We start from the raw sequence: 21,705 nt of genomic DNA, 5'->3' as shown, positions 1-21,705 counted from the left end.
TTGTATGGGAGGTACTCTTTATTTTTGGTTGAAATTTCTTCAAACCCTCCGAGTGTTATTTTTTGTGAAAAAACAGCCTGTGCAAAGTTTCACACCATTAAGGTAGCATACAGACATGGCTCCCATACAAAAATCCAAATTTTTTGTGACTTTAGTTATGAAAAGTGTTTCAAAAATAATTTCTATGGCAAAATTAGCGTCAGACATATTTTTTATAGTGTTTTGTTAGAAAATAATAGAATACTTTCAAATGTCGTACAAATGGGTTCATCATGAAAGTGTGAAAAATCTTTTCTCGGGTACTTCTGCTATTAAATTGAAGAATATTTTGTTGCCAAAGTTGAAACATATTTTTTGGCCTCAAACTTTACGCCGCTTGAAAAAACGAAAAAATATTATTTTGAACTTTCTTAATAAAATACGAAACTACCATCGTGCGGAAAAGTTCGTCTTACTCCCGTAAGACTCTTTATTTGAATAACATTAAATTCAATATCCAATTTTCATCATACATTAAGGTTATCAAGAACTGTTGTCATAAATTTATTTTTTTTTTTTTGACACGGTTATCATAAATTTCCAGATGCATTCACAGGCGATGCCAAGACACAAGATCAGCATGCAGAGCGACGCTTCAAACAATTTGATGAAAATAAGCGTAAAAAGTGAATTGACTGACAAAAGTGATGATAGTAATGATAGCAGTAGTAATAGCGGTAGCGACGATGAAGAATAATATAAAACTGAGAATAGCATCGTTCACACACTGCACATCGCTCATTAAAATAAATAATCAATCAAACAAATAAATGAAAAATTGAATTCTCTAGAATAAATACAGCGTATGATACGGTCGCACACCATAGGTTGTTTTTACATACATTTTTTGCTGTATTTTGTATGACGGTGTTTCGCTTTGAAATGCAACCTTTTCATACGCTGTTTTTATTCTATAGCAATCAATTAATTTAGTTTAATTTAAGGAACAATGTTAATAGTTCTTATCATGAAGTCTGGCTACATTTAGCGTGGACTTCCGTATTATCTAACCGATTACCTGTGGGAGGAAACGATAATCCTGCACCAGTGCCAACAAGGAAACCATAACTAAAATAAATTCAATAAATAATTTTTACTCTTGTACATATGAATCGTTGCGGAGAAAAAGTAGCTCTTATTTTTCTCCAAATAATACTACAACATAAAGTTTTTTATGCATAGTTTATTTGTTGTATTACAACATATTAATAACATACCGTACCTTATGTACAAATATCCTACTGAAGATGCAAAACACGATATAATCATTCCTAATGCCGCAAATGTACCACCAATTAATGTAACTGTACGATAGCTGTATTTGACTGATAGTATGCTTGATAATGGACCTTCACTCATGAAAAAAAAACATTAAAAGAATTTTTAGAAAAACAAAAAATTATACAGTGACAAAATTTAGACTAACCTAGTGAACTATACAAGAAGTAGCAGAGCGCTGGAATCCACAATGCGGATGATGGTGAAGCTTCGAAGGCTTCCAGAAACTCCATGAAAAGAACTCCAAAACTTTTTACAGTACCTGTATGCGTTATTCAAATGTTTTTTTTTTTCAATATCGATTTATTAATAACAGAACAACATTTCAAGTAAGCTGATAAATCAGATAATCGAAAGCTCCACAAATATTCCCGAAAATGATGTAGATAGCGTAACGAAACCTTCACTTGGAAAACAATTCAAGATTGACTCCGGCCCCTTTACATACGCATTGTCGCCTACCAGAATACGATGGGTAAGTCCTGATAGATACTTCCTTCATTTTTGTGTTAACAATAATTCACTCGAGTCTATTTTGAATTACTTTCCAAACGAAGATCTCCGAAGAAGGGTTCTACAGAATTTTCGGGAATATTTGCGGCGCTGTCGACTAAAAGAATATCTGATCGCTTTCTGAAATCTCTATATTAATAACGTTTTTCCATTTATTATTTAATGAATCGATATTAAAAATGGAAAAAAATTGAAATAATGTAAGATCTCATGGATTTTTGAGGCAAAACCGGGATGAAAAATCACCCAGAATGGATATGATGGATAAAACCAGGATTTCGTTAAGATTTAGTGAAAAATCGTCACACTATTTTGGACTAGATCGCCATAAAAAAAACTGACATGCCTAATAGGAAGGACGGGCTGAACCTCCACAATCGTATTATATTGAGAATGACTCCCAAAATATCGAAATGTCATATGTCATTAGAGACGTCTTTATTATTTCGCTCTACAAGCCAGAGTAGTTGAAAAAGCATGGGCTGATTCCAAACAGCCACTTTGTTGGATGTTGTAATGGTTAATATAGGTTGGTGACTTCACGAGAGTTAAGACAACTTTTTGATAAAATAGAAAAAATTGAGATTTTTGATAATAGGAATTGCGGTTTATTTTTCACATTTGAATACTCAAATATTTAATCAAAGTTCGCGCGAGTGACTAAACCACATTAGTGTGTTGAAAAGTCGAACTCGCTATATATACACGAAATATACGAAATCCATACGCAGAAGGCCTTTGGCCCAATTGATGTATGGTTGGAAAGGCCTTGGGCCATGGATCAAGAAAAAATGTCAAAGTTTGGAATCCGATCCACCTGTCTTCAAAATATGATCCTTTCAAGAAAAGGGTCAAAATTCAGTTCTACGGCCATGGATGGCACTAAATGGGGACATTGACCCCTGAAACATCAATATTTTCTAGAGCTCAATACCTTTCCAAACACCCCCTTACCGTCAAAATCGATCGATATGTTGCAGTATTATTTGGAGAAAAATAAGAGCTACTGTTTCGTCACAACGATTCATATTTGGTCCCCAATAAAATAAAAACAAAAATGATGAGCCGTCATTAGGTGTAAAAAATAGAAATGTTATCCAAAGTGAGTCGACCTTTGTGTGTTTGTATATATTGGTACCGCTTTGCAGCGGTATAGACGTATGAAATCACACTAGCCGCTGAGTAATTGAATTATAATATTTATTTTATTACATAATTCGTCACGATATTAATTTTTTTTATCTTTTTTGTTCACATTCACATTCTTTTTATATATTTCTAAATAAATAAGTCTCCAACAAAATGTAATACAATAATTAATATATAACTTGCTTGACAGCAAATTTCGATAGGGACAACTAATGTCATTTGTGATTTGACATCTCGGCCACGGTTTGGCCTGTCTGGAGTCGACTTTTCAACACACAAAGTGGTTCCGTCACTCGTTCGAACTGCCTGAAAAATAACATCTGCAAATTTTCACATGATTACGATATCATACAGGCATTGAAAAGTCGTTCAAAAATTATTTGTATCAGATTTAGTTTTCTCATGAATTCATATTGACGGTAAAAGATACGTAATAAATGCATGTTATGGATCACAGTGCGGAAAAGTTCATCTTACGGATGTAAGACATTTTATTACTCCTGTATGACTCTTTATTTATTTGATAATTGTCTCGGAGGGCATCTGGAAAAAAACACTTTCTAAAGGTTTTTTGGCATGCTGAAGCCGAATTTTTGGGTTTCAGGTCAAAAAAATCAGGGGTAAAGGGGTTATTTCCCCTGAACTCTCTAGGGGGTGGGGGAAGTTGGAGGGCAGCTGACCCAAAAAGTTTCTCTCATCATTCTAAACAACTTTGTAGAACATAATTTTTCGATCCGATGATAAAATCGACATCAACAAAAAAAAATTGGAAAAAAATGAAGTAAACGATCATTTTTGCCCGTTTTTGTATGAAAATTGTATCAAAACGTTATTATATCGCAAAATAATGTCAAAAATGGATTGTTCGTACCAAAAAACCCCCAAATACACATGTTCACCAATTTAGAATGAAAGAAGTATACAGTTTAAAAGTCGCCCTTTTCATATTTGTACTGAAGATTTACCAAATTGAATAACTTTTTTAAACAGACGTATATGGAACAAACCAAAGATGCAATTTTGCTAGTTTTTCCATCTACTACAACGCCCTATTCACGAAGTTCATGTCACAGAAGATCATTTTTTTTTTGTCGTACGGTGTAATGCGTAATTTGGTCTGGGTATTTATTTATGTTATACTGTCTTTGATCAACATTTAAAAAAATGTAACCGGTATTTAAAAATATTCAGACTGCTGGGCATAATATATAGTCGTTTCTAAAAATTCACATTTGTTGACTAGTGATTTTTTTTTGCTGGTTTTTAAGGATTTCAAAAGATTTAACATGCTTTAATAAATCTGTATATTTTGGTCATTTGAAGGTTTATAAAGACTAAATATGGTCTTATATGATAAATTCCAATTCCAGTATATAAATGTGAAAAATGAACCGATTATGTTATTAATATAAATCACTATTTTTTCGAGTTTTTTTCTTTTTTATATTGTCTACAGCTGTTGTAGTCCACCCTATATGGCTCATTAGCCCATCTAAAATTTCTGTTTTGGAATCAGCTCATGCTTATACAACTACTCTAGCATGTATGCTTTGAATACTCATATTTTTTCGAAAAAGTCATCCACCTTGCTTAACACATACCTGGAACAAGAAGATTCACGAGCATTGACCCCGCTAGAACTAACCAGCCATATCCACCATCTATCAACATAAATAAAAATACAGAAAATATTAGCAATTCATTCAGATACAAACATCGGGTGCTGTCTTTTGTTATTCGTTGTATTTGTGCAAACATCTTTTTTAATAATAATAACTGCACCGAACAGCGTTCCTTCGCCTTGGTGGTTTATTGAAAATACTTTGGTTGATAGAGGACAACTTTGGTTGATAGAGGAAGTGTCATGCCTGAAGAGAAAAATTCCATTTTTCTTACAAAAGTCATACTTCATGTATACTTAAACACCCAAAAATATGTATTGGGGTTTTTTTTGGCATAGGTGACAACATAGGTGACATCAAAATCTTTCATTCACACTTTGAAACCTTTATTGGTGAGATATTTGACTCCCAAAAAAGTGTGGCGTTTTGCGTCGTCCCCTACTATATCATACGCTCTTCCGATGGTAATAATAATAATAATAATAACTGCACCGAACAGCGTTCCTTCGCCTTGGTGGTTTATTCAAAGTAATATAAATATGAAATAATTTATATAATTTTATCTCTAATGTATAAATATTTTTGAAATAATCTATTTTGCTTTTAATAATTTTCTATTCTCAGTTTTACTGTAGAAAAATGGGTATGGAAATCGTTGAATGAAGCAAGCATATAATTTATTGAGTCATATTTTGTGTAATCAGTCCTTCTATTTGGTGAAATAAATAACGGTGTTGCACGTGTATTATGCGCTGAATTATTATATTTCAAGTTGTCCGAAATATAAGTTGACTTCAAATCTCCGTGGATAATTTTGAAGATGAAAGACACCTGCGCCCTAGGGGGTAGACACATGGAATATTACTTGAGATATTCACCGAAATTGAAGGTATTCTTGGTATTCTTGGTATTCTCAGTTTTAGACGAAATGTCAATGCATTCAGCAACGTCTCACAATGTGCATATATGAATATTATCTTCCAAATATTAAAAAAACTTTTTCAACGCTATTAATTGTAGTATTTCAATTGGTTTAATAAATGCAAAAACAATTTTGATCAAAATAACAGAAAGAAAACAGAAAAAATTAAAATAAATTACGAAATGGTGAATGTTAAAACGAAATGGAAAAAACTTGAAATCTTTATTACCGATATCAATTTGACATTTGGTAATCACGGTATTCACATTTTTAGTACAAGTAATCTTTAAATAAGTAAGTAATTGTAGTATTTGAAAATAGATAGGTATTATGACAATTCATTGGTATTCATTCATTCTCTATTGTGTCTACCCCCTAGCCTGCGCCATCTTGCGTCTTTCCTCAAGAGTAATCATTCGTAGAAACAGCAGCCTATGTTCATATTTCGGCAGTCTATAACTGTTCCAGGACATTCTTCTCAATGCAAAAAGCAAAAATTGTTTTTGAATTGACTCTATTCTCTTGCACATATTCTTATAGTGTGGATTCCATGCTTCTGATCCATATTCTATGATTGGTAATACACACGTGGAGTAGAGTCGCTTAATAGTCCAAGGGTCGACAAAATCCCTGCTGTAGAATTTTAACCAAGCCAATCTTGATTTTGCCTTAGCAACAACATGCTCGATGTGTGATTTGAAATTCATCTTCACATCAAGCAATACTCCCAAGTCCTTCATTATTTCAACTCTTTCAATTTGCACGCCTTCTACGTTGTAATTATATTCATATTTCAGTGATCCACGATGATATGATATAAGCTTTGTTTTGTTAACGTTTAGTTTTAATAAATTGCGTTCATAGTAATTTGCAACACAATCCAAATCCTTTTGAAGATGAATGATTTTATACATTTTGAAATCTTGGTATCATCAGCGAATGAAAGGATGCATGATTTGGTCACGACGAATGGTAGATCAATCACAAACATGATGAACAAAGTTGCGCCAATGGTATCTTGACCAGTACCAGAAGTTACTTCTATTGGGTCTGATTTGGTATCTGACATCATGACTATATGTCTGTGACCAGACAAATACGATTCGATCCATTTTAACAGCTGTGTATTCAATCCCATGATGTTTAGCTTTTGAATTAGTAATTTTATATTCACAGAAGAAAAAGCCTTTGCGATGTCCAAGTATATGGTGTCTGTTTGATGTCCCTTTCTCATGTTGATTATCGTATTCGATGTAAATTCTGCCAAGTTCGTTATCGTTGGCCTATTTTTGATGAACCCATGTTGACTTTTGTGTACTACATTTTTTAGATATTGATTAAGATGGTTCGTGACGATTGATTCAAGAATTTTTGACACTATACACTGAAAAGCGACACCACGGTAATTTTGAACGTTGTTTCTGTCACCGTTCTTGTAAACCGGTCTCACAAAAGACGTTCTCCAAATCTGTGGTACAGTGCATGTTTCAAGAGATTCTCTTAACAATGTTGTGATTGGCCCCTGCAATGGAACCAACAATGTAAAGCTGAAGGGATTAAGAATTAATCTTTTTGGATTTTAATCCCGAATATATGGAAAAAATCCCCAATTAGAATATTAAAACAATACTTAAAATAATTTGTTTGAAATCGATTCATTGGTTATCATCGATTTCACGGCGCTAAACAAACGGTTCAAAGCAGAGAAGCGGTTGCGTGAAAGAAACAATACATGCTCAATCATCACATGCACGCTTAAGGTGTACATCACAGCGACGAAGCGGCTGAGTGCGCGCATGTATTGGGGTTTTCACTATTTGGTGTATATGTATTGTTTCAGCTACAACTGACAGTTATCTTTTGCACTGTACTTGTGTACATGTTATGTCCGTGAAATCGATGACAACTAAGAAAATGAATTCAAATATATTATTTTATTCATTCGCCTTAACTCCCAAATAAGTCATCTCATGCGGCAGATCATCACTTTTACCCGTCCTAGCGCAGTGTAGTATTTTAGTACTGGTGGCGCCATCACATTTACATTACTTTTGGCAACACTGTTATTAGTGTTTTGACATTTCATGAAATGTGACATTAATGTTTGTTGATATGAACCGTGTTTGAGTTTTTGAAATTCTGATTTATTATTGTGAGTTTTTATATGTATTTTATTATTATGATAAAATAACAGTGAAAAAAATGTGTGAAAACATATGTAAGTATTGAAAATTTCAAAAAAACCAGTGTAAATTTCTTGAATTGAATTGGTAAAACTTCTTATTATTCACAAGGTGCGTTGTTCTTTAAGGAGTCAGTCAAAAATATATTTCTTTTTTATTATTTCATTAAGCGTCACTAAGTTCAATATTTTTAAAATATATTATTGAGTTTTCCTCAGAATTATTGAAAGTTAGTTATCCGTTCTGTCGATTACGGTCGAGTAAATACACTTGTGCCACCGCTAGCACATTTTTGTTCCAGCCGTAACACATTTACACACTCACATTGCACCGCTCAGAGATACTCATAACAAACACATGTAGTAAAAAGAAATATATTTTTGACTGACTCCTTAAAGAACAACGCACCTTGTGAATAATAAGAAGTTTTACCAATTCAATTCAAGAAATTTAAACTAATTTTTTGAAATGTTCAATACTTACATATGTTTTCACACATTTTTTTCACTGTTATTTTATCATAATAATAAAATATATATCAAACTCACAATAATAAATTATAATTTCATCACTTTATTTCAAAAACTCAAACACGGTTCAAATGAACGAACATTAATGTCACATTTCATGAAATGTCAGAACACTACGAACAGTGTTGCCAAAAGTACTGTAAATGTGATGGCCACGTAGTTCCATTACGCGCCCTCCACTGCACCGCTACGCTTTTACCATTTTCGAAATTCACATGTTTAAAAAATTTCTTTGGATCTTCATCTATCAAATTCTCCATTTCAATTCGATAATCTTTGAGAGCTGAGCGAGCGCAATGTTTATATACTCTCCTCATTTTTTTGAAATGTTCTATTGATTCAAATGAGCTGTGTTTATTTTTATTTCGATGTGCCTTCCTGACTTTGTTTTTCATATCGATTAATGGCTTGTTGAACCACCCTGGATGCATTCTCTTGACCTTTGTTTTCAACTGCACATGAGTTTCGATTGTTGACTTAACAATTGCATAGAAGTTGTTTAGTCTCAATTCTAATGAATTTGTTTCGAAAATGCTCTGCCAGTCGACGTTAAGAAGTGACTCATTTATTTGTTCATAGTCAGCGTTGATGAAGTCACGATACGTTTGCTTAGTGTCTATAGTTTTGATGACAGGCTCATTATGTTTGATTTTGATAGCTTTGTGGTGCTTCTCAAAATTCAACAAATGATAGTCACTCAAGTTACACTGAAACAGCTCAACATCATTCGTCCAGATCAAATCAAGCAACGGACCATTTTCGTTGCAGCTCTTGTTAATCTGGTGAAGTCCCAGTTCATAGCAAGTATCCAGCACTATTTTCTGTTTTTCACTGGCTGTATTGATAGCAATTGCTATGTCTGGGTCCTAAACTTCGTCAACAAACAAAATCAATTTGGGCAGATTGAAGTCCCCGGAGACTACCAAAACATCATTTATATTCAACTTCGATGCGATTTCTTTCAATGCGTGCAGGTTGTTTTCATACACCTTTAGAGTTGAGTCTGGTCTGATATACAATTCTACCAAAAAGATGTTTTTGAACCGGACACCTTCACCCAAATTTGTTCCGCTCCGAAATGGTCTCCCGTTCCGATGCAAACTGATTTCAGTTTGTTGTTTATTGCGATCAAAACTCCACCTCCGTTCACTTTTTGATGTACTTGATCCTTTTATGTGGCTGCTGAACGATCACATCGATAGACCTCGTACATTGGTGGAAAAACGTCGGCCGAATTGATTATCTCATTCAAATGAGTTTCACGAAGCATGTAAATTGGAGACTGGCTAATAAGAATCTCGGCAGCAAACTCTGGCATCTTTGTCCTCAATCCATTTACATTTTGTGAATGGATTGTCATCTGCATTTTAAATTTTTCTTCATTAAATTTGTGTGTAGTACTCGTATCCCCTTGTGGAGAACATATACTGTAATTATTCAAATTACCTGAGTGACTACACCTCAAACCCCTTGAAGAAAAATCAGCAGATACTTTGTTATTGTGTTCCATTAATGGCGCTGGTGCTGCCATCTCTGGCCCGGTGGCCGAAGTCCTGTCCGAAAACGACGAAAATTTTCATATCTTCGCTCATGGTCCTCGAAGCATTTCCGGCAAACACAACTTTCCGTATGCGACGACTGCCCTTGTCTAAAACTCAAATACTCACCACGATTATCATATTGCCTTTTGATGACAAATGTTTTATCGGTATGAAATCGCTGGTCATTACGTTGTAAATGTCCTTGCCAATTATTTTGCCAATAATTAACATTTGGTTGTGGTTCATGTCTTGAGTTTTGTGTGTGTGTCTGGTTACCGTGTACGCGTGATTGTGATTGTGACTGTTTTGACGTTTGTTTTTGCTGCTTTGCTTTGTTTTCTGTCTTATTTATTTGTGATGTTTGTTTTTTTGTGGCTCTTTTGATGTAGTAGGTGCTGGTTGTTCATCAATCTTTTCTTTTGAGTTTGTTTCCGGCTGTTGTGATCCTTTGAAATTATTTGGTTGCTTATCATTTTTGGCTTCCCTTTCCGTTTTGTTCGTTTCCTTTTTCTTCTTCTTATTTTGCCGCGCTTTTTTCCTCTTTTCTATCTTCTTTTGTCTCTTTCGTTCCACTTTTTCTTTCAATTTTTCATCAGCATCAGCGTCATTCGAATCACCAAATAAAGTTGAATTTATTATAATCACTTCATTTTTCTCTTTTTCAAAAAGAGACTTTTCAATCTCCTCTTTGAATGTGCTTTGAATTGATTGAATAAGTTTGTCTCCTACATTTTTCATCATCTTGTCATTTTTTGTGAATGATTGCTCATCATGGGCATCACTTAAATGTCCACCTTCACTGTTCGATTTTATTTTATGCAAACAATTCGCGCACGTTATTGGCATTGGTTTTTTACCGTTGAAAATTGCATTAAATTCATCCTCTTTGAAATCATCATTCGAATATACAAGTTTTTTGCTCTCAACAATCATCTCTCGCCTCAACAATCCCATTCTCATGTGTAACTTCTCCATATGTTTATTTCTCTCGATCAAGCATTCAATTTTACGCTTTGTTTATTTTTCTTATTTCTTTTCTAATGGATTTCAACCAAACTAAACTTCAATCATCTACGATAGCCAATTATTTTTATTAACTATTGCATTGATTTTTATTTTTTAATATGGCTTATTTCCATTTTAATTTACGAAAATATTCAAAATAATTCGCGAGCAATGAAAAAAACAATGTGTCAAAGTCAGCTGTCAAATTCAGGAAAAAAAATAAAAATGGTAAATCGTAGGGAGCTACAATACCCAAGCGGTTCGATTGTCTAGATCCGGTGGAATTCGGATGATCCATGGATTATCAGGATTTGACCTAGATTCCAGAACTTCCATAATGAGATTCTATAAAAAAAATCCATTCTTCGTGTAATGTATTTTTAATTGTAATGGATCATCCGAATTCCACCAGATTTGGACTTTAGGCCATCAGGTGTGCTCGGGTGTTGTGGCTCTCTACGGGAGTCAACATTTTGGTTATTTTTCACGATTTCCCACCCGAAAAGCGGGAAAAATCGATTTAAAATAATATTATCAAACCTGGCGGTATTAGTTCCTCATTCCTCGATAACGTTTTTTTTGTTCCCTCATCTTTGGGTAATATTTTCACTTAAAATACATAGAAGAATATTAATTTGCATTTTCTTTACCATTCCTTTAATGGGCCCCCAGCCTGACACATTTTTGTGATTGCCTTGTAACCTGCCTAGGGATTTAGTGACTAATTTGTGAGAATTTGTGACACCATTATTTCGGCCCATGAAATATGGACCTTCGGCCAGTTTTGGCCATTTTTCCATTTAGGCCAGTTGGCCAAAAAGTTTCTTAGCGAAATTTTGAATGAAAGCAAAAACTACAAATCTACAAATCTACTACAGGAACATCTTTTTGGTTGAATTATATATTCGACCTGATTCAACACTCAAGGTGTATGAAAACAACATGTATGCCTTGAAAGAAGTCGCATCGAAATTGAATACAAATGATGTTTTGAATATGTCCGGAGACTTTAATCTGCCGAAATTGATTTGGTTTGTTGATGAAAATGAGGACCCCGACATTGCAATTGCTATCAATGCAGCCAGTGAAAAAGAGAAGATAGTGCTGGATACTTGCTATGAACTGGGACTTCACCAGATTAACAAGAACTACAACCAAAATGGTCGTATGCTTGATTTAATCTGGACAAATGATGTTGCTTCAAAGCTTCATAGGTGACTTTCATTTGTTGAATTTTGAAAAGCATCATAATGCTATTAGTATACGATATAAAGAGCCAATCATAAAGACAACTGAAACAATACATACATATCGAGATTTCAACAACGCTGACTATAAACGAATAAATGAGTCACTTCTTGATGTAGATTGGGATAATGTTTTTGATACAAATTCATAAGAGTTAAGATTGGATAATTTTTATGCAATTATTAGGTCAACAATAGAAACTCATGTCCAGTTGAAGACAAAAATCATCAGAAAACAACCGATGTGGTTTAACAAATCCTTGGTTGAGTTGAAGAACAAAGTCAGCAAAGCACATCAAAAAAAAAGGCTCAACACACTTGAATCAATTGAACATTACAAATAAATTAGAAGGGAATATAGAAGATGGGCACGCTCAGCACTCAGAGATGACAGAATAGAGATGAAGAAACAGATAGATGATGATCCAAAGACATTTTTCAAGCACGTGAATTTCAAAAAAGGGAAAAGTGAAGATCTACCACATGAGATGACTTATTTGAATGAAAAAGCAAGCAATCAATTAACAATTGCTAGTTTTTTTGCATAACACTTTGGCACCGCTTATAGCTCTTTAGAAGCTCGGAAATAGAAAAAATAGTAATATATGTGCTGAAATATCAATGATCGAAATAAACGAGGTTATAAATAACCGATTTTATAAATAATGATTAATTACTGAAATAACCGAGGAGCTTGTAGGTCAACATATAAGCATGCTGCCAGATGATCTTGTCTGTGGTCCTGATGAAATTCCAAACAAATTCATCAAGTATTGTTTGATTTCATTACAGGAGCCAATATCAACACTGTTAAAGGAATCACTTGAAACTGCCACTGTACCGCAGATATGGAGAACGCCCTTTGTCAGATCAGTTTACAAAAACGGCTATACGTAGGTTGCTCCATAATTTTTTTTAAAATGGTACTTATAGTGTTGCCCGATGTAAACTATTGTCATATTCGTAAAGTTTGATGTTTTGGTATGTATTCGTGCCCTGAACCTTTTGTCGTACGAACGCTATTTGTATTGTTTACAGTGACTGGTAAACTGCGACTCAACAAAAAAATGAATTTTACACGTGAAGATTTTCGTAAAATGATTTACTACGATTTTCGAAGTAAATTATCTCAACAACAGTGTTTCGATCGACTTCATTTGGCCTTTGGCAATGAAGCACCAACCCTTCAGACAATTTATAACTGGTACCGAGAATTCCGTTGCGGTCGTAGTTCGCTCAAAGACGAGTTTCATACAGGTCGTCCAAAATCGGCTGTTGTGCCACAAAACATCGATGCTGTCAGAAAACTGATTATGGAAGATCGTCATGTGACCTACCGTGAGATTGAGGCATCTTTGGGCATTTCATCCCACAGCATACATACAATTTTGCATGAACATTTAGCCGTAAAAAAGATTTGCTCTCGTTGGATCCCACATAAATTGACCGATGAACAAAAAATGGCTCGTGTGAGTTGGTGTAAAGAAATGCTCAAGAAATTCAATCGTGGTGCTTCAAAAGACGTTAATAAAATCGTCACTGGTGACGAATCGTGGATATATGCCTATGAGCCCGAAACGAAACAGCAGTCGACTGTATGGGTCTTCCAAAATGAAGATAACCCAACGAAAGTTGTTCGAGCAAGAAGCACTTCGAAGCGAATGGTCGCCTGTTTTTTCGGGAGAAGTGGTCATGTGGCAACCGTTCCACTAGAGGATCGTAAGACCGTCAATTCTGATTGGTATACCACCATTTGTTTGCCCGAAGTGTTTGGTGAAATAAGAAAAAACAACCACCGTCGCAAAATAATTCTTCATCACGATAATGCGAGCTCTCACACATCTTTTCAAACTACTCGATTTTTGACCGGTCAAAACATCGAACTGATGGGTCATCCACCGTACAGTCCTGACCTGGCACCCAATGACTTTTTTTTGTTCCCAAGCGTGAAGAAAAAACTACGTGGTCAACGATTTTCGACACCAGAAGAAGCAGTTGAAGCGTTCAAAACACACGTTTTGGAGATATCAGTTTCGGAGTGGCACGAATGCTATGACAAATGGTTTCATCGAATGCAAAAGTGTATCGATCATCTCGGGGAATATTTTGAAAAACAATAAAACCATTTTCGACAAAAAACAACTGTGTTATATATGTTTTTAAAAAAAATTATGGAGCAACCCTCGTAGAAACAACGTTCACAATTATCGCGGTGTTGCTTTACAGTGCATTACGTCACAGACCATCTCAACCTATATTTGAAGAACATAGTACACGAAAGTCAGCATGGATTCATCAATAATAATAATAATACTTGCACCGAACAGCGTTCCTTCACCTTGGTGGTTTATTGAAAATATTTTAGTTAAATAAATATAATATAATGCAATTCGATTTTTATCAAGCATTTTTGAGAGTGTTAATGAAAAATTATTGCTTCTCTCCTTTTATGTAAATAATATAAATTTCACTAATTAATTTTCTAACTGCTCATAATCTCTAAAATCCATTAAAAACATTTTGTATTTATCTGTTTTGCTTTAAATTAATGTCATTCTTCAACGATAACAAATTTAGTAGAATTTACTTCAAATACGATTATTAACATGGGAAGAAGACATCAAACAGACGCCATCTATTTAGACATAGCCAAGGCCTTTGACTCGGTTAACTTAAATTTACTTATTCAAAAACTTGAAATCATGGGATTGAATGAGCAGCTGTTAAAATGGATCAAATCTTACTTGTCTGGTCGCAGACAAATTGTAAAGATTGCAGATATTAAATCCAACCCAATCGAAGTTACTTCTGGGACGGGTCAAGGATATCCCATTGGCGCTACTTTGTTCATCATGTTTGTAATTGATCTACAACAACAGGTGACTGCATTAATCTTCAAAATGACTTGGATCGTGTAGCGGATTATTATAGACGCAATTTATTAAAATTAAATGTAAACAAATCAAAGATCATATCATATCATCGGGGATCACTGCAATATGAATACAAATACAACATAGGCGGCGTTCAAATTGAAAGAGTCTTTATAATAAGGGACTTGGGAGTGTTGCTTGATGTGCAAATGAATTTCAAATTACACATTGAGCATGTCACGGCTAAAGCAAAATCAAGATTGGCTTGACTAAAGTTCTACAGCAAGGATTTTATTGACCGATGGACAATTAAACGCCTTTATTATACATTTGTATTACCAATTATAGAATATGGATCGGAAATATGGAATCCACACTACGACAATATGTGCAAAAGTATAGAGTCAATACAAAAACAATTTTTACTTTATGCGCTAAGTAGAATGAACTGGGACAGTTACAAGCTTCCGAAATATGAACATAGACTGCTGTTTTTTTTTTCAAATTATTACGCTTGAGGAGAGACGCAAGGTGGCGCAAGTGTCTTCCATCTTCAAAATTATTAATGGAGATATGAAGTCGAGTCATATATCAAACAGTTTAAATTATTATGATTCAACGCATAATACCCGTGCAATGCCGCTTTTTGATATACCGATTAGAAGAAGCGATTACACAAAATATGAACCAATTAATTATATGCTTATAACATTCAATGATTATTATACAAAGAAAATGCCAAATTGTGATTCTAATTTGATTGATTTAGAAGGAAATTTATCGACGGTAAAGCTGAGAATTGAGAAATATTTGAAAGAAAATAGATGAATTGTAAATATAAATGAAATCTTTTTATAATAATAATTATTTATCTCTTTGCTTGATGCAAGAATTTAATCATATTGTATCTAATTAAATTATTTTGAATAAACCACCAAGGCGAAGGAACGCTGTTCGGCGCAGTTATTATTATTATTATTATTGATTTGTTTGTGACTTTAGATTTTCGATACGATATCTGGTGGACATATTATGAACAAAAAATTGAAAAATACACAAAAATGATTTCAATCGAAAATTTAAAAAGGCTTTTCATAAAAATGGGCAAAATTATAAGAAAATTTCGACATAATTTTAGTGACCAATTTGTGACTCTGAAAAATGTCAACATTTGAATTTGTGACACAACGTTTGTGGCAGAAATCTAAATTTTTCGATTTTTTCACTTAAATTCGGAGTTGAATGAAATTTTTCAAATCGAATAGGTAGATTCAAATGAATGATGCCATCTTTTAGTGACAAATTTATAACTCTCAAAAATGTCACCATGATGACACCATTTATTTGGATCTACGTATTCGCTTTGCAAAATATCATTCAACTCCGAATTTTAGTGAGAAAATCGAAAAATTTAGATTTCTGTCACACACGTTGTGTCACAAATTCAAATGTTGACATTTTTCAGAGTCACAAATTGGTCACTAAAATTATGTCGAAGAATTTTTATAATTTGGCCATTTTTATGAAAAGTCCTTTCAAATTTTCGATTAAAATCATTTTTGTGCACCAGATGTCTTATCGAAAATCTAAAGTCATATTTGTGAGTCACAATTTAATCATTAAGATTCTACATCATGAGATTTTTATTTTTTGCTTTCATTCAAAATTTCGCTAAGAGACTTTTTGACCAATAGGCCTTCATAGAAAAATGGCCAAAACTGGCCGAAGGTCTATTCCATGGGCATAAATAATGTTGTCACAAATTGTCACATATTATTCACTTAATCCCTAGGCAGGTAACAAGGTAATCGCAAAAATATGTCAGGCTGGATAGGGAATGAAGATTTTGAACAAATATTATTCATTGACATTTGAAATATATGGTACTATATCTCAAGATTTTTATTAAAAATTTGAAATTACCTTCATATATTTTTCAAGATCTGAGTATTTTTATATCCTAATCTCACCTGATTTTGAATTTTCAAATTTCGAACTAGTTTCTGCATATTCTGCTTCAGGTTGTTCCATGATGCTTTGATATTGATCACACTATAAAAATAAATAATCACTCATAAAATGGTTATGAACGACAATAAATAAATAAACTTGAAAATCTACAACATTTTATTTTATTCAGAATTATTTGAAATGTTTTAAGATTGTATTTCACGTAACATATGTCCATAAAGTCTTGACAGTTTTACATTCAGGCGTTTATTGCGCCACATAAACAAAATCAAAAATATCAACCAATGCACACGGCACGTTTATCAGTACCTCGGGACTACTATCAAACTCAATTCGAATGTCAAATTGTACATTATGTTTTACAGTGCCTGCGCCGTCTACTGTGATTGAGTCGCAATTCAATATACAAAACATAACAGGCAACGCGCGCGCATAAACGGAGTTCGTGTGTTACTGTGTATAAGGCCGCATGCTTGCACAGCACTGTAAAACATAATGTACAATTCTATATACACATGGAATAGCGTCGAATAACGTCGATTTGACGCGCATAGCGTTGAGGTTTCATATGGGAACCCTCCAAAATCGTCATCAAGTACCGAAAACCGGGTTGGTCAAGCAAAAATTCGTTTTTGGTGATTTTTATGGTTACAGCACATCAAAATTTGAACCAAAACAATAGATTTAGACCCGGTCATTAGGAATCAGCAAAATAAGTAATGAAAAAATTCAATGGGGTGTCAAAAATTGGGTATTTACTTCACCTCATAGCATTTTGCACTGAAAAATTCATCATTTTGGACAATGAAACATTCATCGCTATGTCGAACCACGAATCAAGTGCAAGTGGTTTCTTTTGCATTGATTATGTTAGGGCACTACTATATAAGGCTAGAGACGTCGACAAACCGAACTTTGATAAAGGCGTGTTTGTATGGTAGGATCTTCTTTGGAAGGTGTTTTAGAGCCAATATTCGAGAATTTGGTGCTGAAACGTAAGGTAAAACCTCCATTACATGCTCCATTATCAACCAATTGTTGTTGAAATTGATGGAATTTATTGAGAACTATCTGATTTAACACAAAATTTTGGTTTGTAAGCAGAAAAAACCACAATAATGGCTCACTTCTTAAAATATGACATTTCCGTGAAAAAAGGACCATCTGTTTAACTTCACAAAAAGACACCAAATTAATTATTTCTCGTCTGTTTTTGGATGTAAGTTATAGGCGAAGGTCCAAAATACTTGAAACAAGTAACAATTAGCGGGAAAGTTCGAGAGAAAGTTGAAAGAAATCGACATATTGGTCCGCCAAAGCATGATTTTGAAGGTTCGACAACAAAAACCTATGCTTTAAATAGACTCCAAAGTACACGACATATGTCTGTTCAATATGCGTTCGAAGTTGATGGTTCTATAATTTTTTTCTTGATAATTCAAATAATCAAACACATATCTATTGAAAATATTGAGAGGAGAGTATGTTTTTATTCAGACATTACTCAGCTATAAGCGCTAAATAACATACTCTCTTCTCGATATATTCAATAGATATAATATTAATTTTGTTGCTTCGCTGATGTTTTGACATTCTGGAATAAATTTTCAAAACATTGATGATGTTTGGTATATTTTTTGCTTTTTTTAAAACACAAATTGCTCTCAGAATTGCTTGATGGAAAATATACAAACTGTATGGTACATATTTATTTAAATTATTTTTAATAAACCACCAAGGCGAAGGAACGCTGTTCGGTGCAGTTATTATTATTAATATTGGAATTATTTGTTCAAGAGCTTCCGACGATGGGCATAGGTCCTATAGATAAAGGTGGAAACATAGGGATAAACTTTGAAAAACTCCGAGAAACAGAAGAAAAGTTACATTTTTTGTATACTTATTGATTTATTAATGACATTACAAAAAAAACCGGATTTTGTCCAGATTTTTTTACAATGTTCCACGATTTTTTAAGAATAACTTCAATAATTTTCAACTTATTAAATACTTGCATTTTGGAAAGTGAACAAAGTTTTCAAAGTTTTTATTTTTGTTTGAAAAAATTGAATTTTGCCTGCATTTAGTAAAATGACTCGAATAATACGGACCGGATCAACATAAAAGAAATCTTACATGCATTTAAAAAAAAAAAACGTTTTTCAACAATTTGAAGTGTTCAATTGAATACAAATAATAACAGGAATTTTGCAAAACCATAATAATGTGATGATTATAATGAAGATGATGACGCGTAAAATGAATGCACAAAGAATATCATGTTCTAGATCACATATCAACCTTCTATGCTAGTCAAAATTCTCAATACATACGTCTAAGTTCTTATTTTCTAATTTTTTAAAGAACATACCAATTATGTAGTGAATATAGGTTATTTTCTCTTTATATTATTACAGTAACACATGCCATAAAAAATATTACCATAAGTACATATGATTTCAAGCTTACATTGTTTACTAAATTTCAAGACATATAGGATTGATTTAATCTTCAACTTATATTTATAGTTTATTTGACAAGTAACCACAAACGTCACTGTCAAAGTTTCATGACATTGCGATTATATGTTTACAAGTTACGTATTTTGAATAACATCATTTTCGCCTTTTCGAAAGAAATATATGAAAACAAAATTTAAAAAGATGAAGACATCAATTTTAAGAAATTCACTTGGTTTCCAAATTTGAAAGGACTGTTACACAACAAAACCTTTATGGCTCAATGTGAGTGAAAAAAAAGGCCAGGCAACCAAAGTTTGAGTAAAATCATATATAGATGATATAGCTATAGCAGCAAACAAATTTGTAATGTTTTTAGTACATTCTAACGTTGAAAAATGAAACGTTTTGGCCCATTCTGGTGGTCATTTTCGTGTCAAATGGAACGGAGATTATATGCATAGTTTCCACGAATTCCAATGGAATGGATCCACTTGTTTCTTTCACTTCCAATAATATTTCATTTGACAACATAATGTGAACACAACCCAATACATTAAGTTTTAAATTGAAAATCTAAATCTTACGCTCAAATAAAAAAATAAACAATTTATTCGGAAAGGGATTTGCATAATTTAATTTAAAACTCTGCAGAAGAACTCTTTTATACGTCATTTATTGCATTTAATTTTCTTTATATGTGGAATTATTATTTTGAATTTTCGAAATGCAGCTGACATCTTTCTGACATGTCAAACCAAATGCAACGATATTCATTTATATGTATTAAAAGTGTGCTCGCATCTTATACTAACAATAGTTAGTATAAACAACTATCGCACCAACCGATTTTGTTTACAATAAAACTTTGTTTTGTTTTCAACAGGATTTCTTGAGAATTATATGAGAGTGTTTGAAGCGTGGTTTGGGCGATCAATTGGTTTTATTGTCATTTCAAAAACGATTTTATGTGTTTGGAATGCTGTTCCCTGTGAAATGGATATATTCACAGTTGGTTTTGTGACTGTCTTTGTTTTAATTTCGAATTAACAGAGTGTTGATAAAATTAACTGTGAATATTCCAACAACATTTCGATCGGCAAAATATTTGATGTCACATTGGAAATAAATTTCATCATTCGATTTAGAATACAGAGTCACTTTATTGAGGTAAGAGGTGATATTTATAATGCGTTCTTCATTACTGTTTCATTTAATTTGTGATAGAAGGATTTATATCTTATTGTGTTTGTGATCTATGCTATATTTGGTGTATTTTTTTCTTTAATTTTTGTACAATAGATCTGTCACGATGAGAAGAAAGAGAGCCAAGAATGGGCGCAGTACGTCGTTGAAGATGACTCTAAATCAAGTGCTGCGGGAAGAGTATCGTGCACCATTCATCGATCAGGTCACATACTGGTGCCTTTCGGCCACAATGATTACGACTCTGGCGTCATTACTGTTTTTGTTCAAAGCAAACAAAGCCTTTGACGATGAAAATGTTCGATTTTTTAAAGGTGAATCCGATGAATACACGAATGATGAATTCAATAAATACGTGAATGGTGTAATTGGTGAATGTTTCACCTCGGTATTACAAGAAAATTACCACAAATTACCGCTTGCATTTCGACGAACTGTGGAGCAAGCATGTCCTGATTTTCTTCGTCCAGAAAATTGGCCAGCTCGCGAGGGCATGGGGAACGCATTCAATCGTCTCATCACTCAGTACATAGCAAACGTGAAAAATAACATCAGAGTAGGGGCATTCAGTCGCATCAAGAAATTTTTCACGCTAAAGCGCTACGAACTGAATTTGAATCGACAAGGAAATCTCATCACTGAATTGGATGTAAAACGTGCGACGAAGATCGTAATGTTCCAGAGTAGAGTCGACAGAAACGCGAACATCGATCTTCTATTAAACGAAGCAGCAGGCATTGGATTGCCAATCAATGTACACTTCCAGAATCTCATTCGTGATCGCTGGTTCCAAACCATCCCAATATTTATAAACATTCAGCGACAAATTTTCGATTTTCACGTGAAATATGAAATGTTGAAACAACGCTGGTTCCAATATTGGCGCGATCCGAACAATAATGTCATGCCGACCACTCCACTCCCGCCAAAAATAAAAAATTTCTTAGTAATTCCAGTCCACGATTTTGATATGAAACATATCCGCATCGATATCCATCTTTTTTATTTGATTGCGAGAAAATTTGGAGCATTGAAATTGGCAAAAGGAAAACGCGGTCAGCCAATAAATATTGAAAAAACTGAATACGATAGCAATCCAGCTATCTATTGGGATTTAATATTTGACCTACCAAAAATTTCGAAACTTGGAAATGGTAAGGAATTCGA

The 21,705-nt window shown here is 33.6% G+C and overlaps 1 protein-coding gene across 3 annotated transcripts; it reads right to left on the bottom strand.

Annotated features, from left to right (window-relative positions):
* Nucleotides 1-558: 558 nt before the first annotated feature.
* Nucleotides 559-19,442, bottom strand: LOC116339076 (monocarboxylate transporter 13-like). 3 transcript variants are annotated; one of them, XM_031764724.1, is made up of 8 exons: nt 19,343-19,442; nt 16,873-16,954; nt 11,323-11,391; nt 4,581-4,640; nt 1,466-1,579; nt 1,262-1,388; nt 1,058-1,107; nt 559-766 (listed from the first exon to the last, which is right to left on the bottom strand). In XM_031764724.1, exons 2-8 carry the CDS (start codon nt 16,931-16,933, stop codon nt 615-617), a joined length of 633 nt encoding a protein of 210 aa, XP_031620584.1. In that variant the 5' UTR covers nt 16,934-16,954; nt 19,343-19,442; the 3' UTR covers nt 559-614. The 3 variants fall into 3 exon arrangements, with proteins under 3 accessions (XP_031620584.1, XP_031620583.1, XP_031620585.1); XM_031764723.1 differs by having other exon boundaries at nt 563-766; nt 19,245-19,359; XM_031764725.1 differs by lacking the exon at nt 559-766 and having other exon boundaries at nt 799-1,107; nt 19,245-19,359.
* Nucleotides 19,443-21,705: the final 2,263 nt, after the last annotated feature.

The sequence above is a fragment of the Contarinia nasturtii genome, unplaced genomic scaffold (assembly GCF_009176525.2).
Source record: "Contarinia nasturtii isolate CC-2019 unplaced genomic scaffold, AAFC_CNas_1.1 Cnas_scaffold_493, whole genome shotgun sequence".
NCBI classification, from domain to species: Eukaryota; Metazoa; Arthropoda; class Insecta; order Diptera; family Cecidomyiidae; genus Contarinia; species Contarinia nasturtii.
This window is presented reverse-complemented; position numbering and strand designations above follow the sequence as displayed.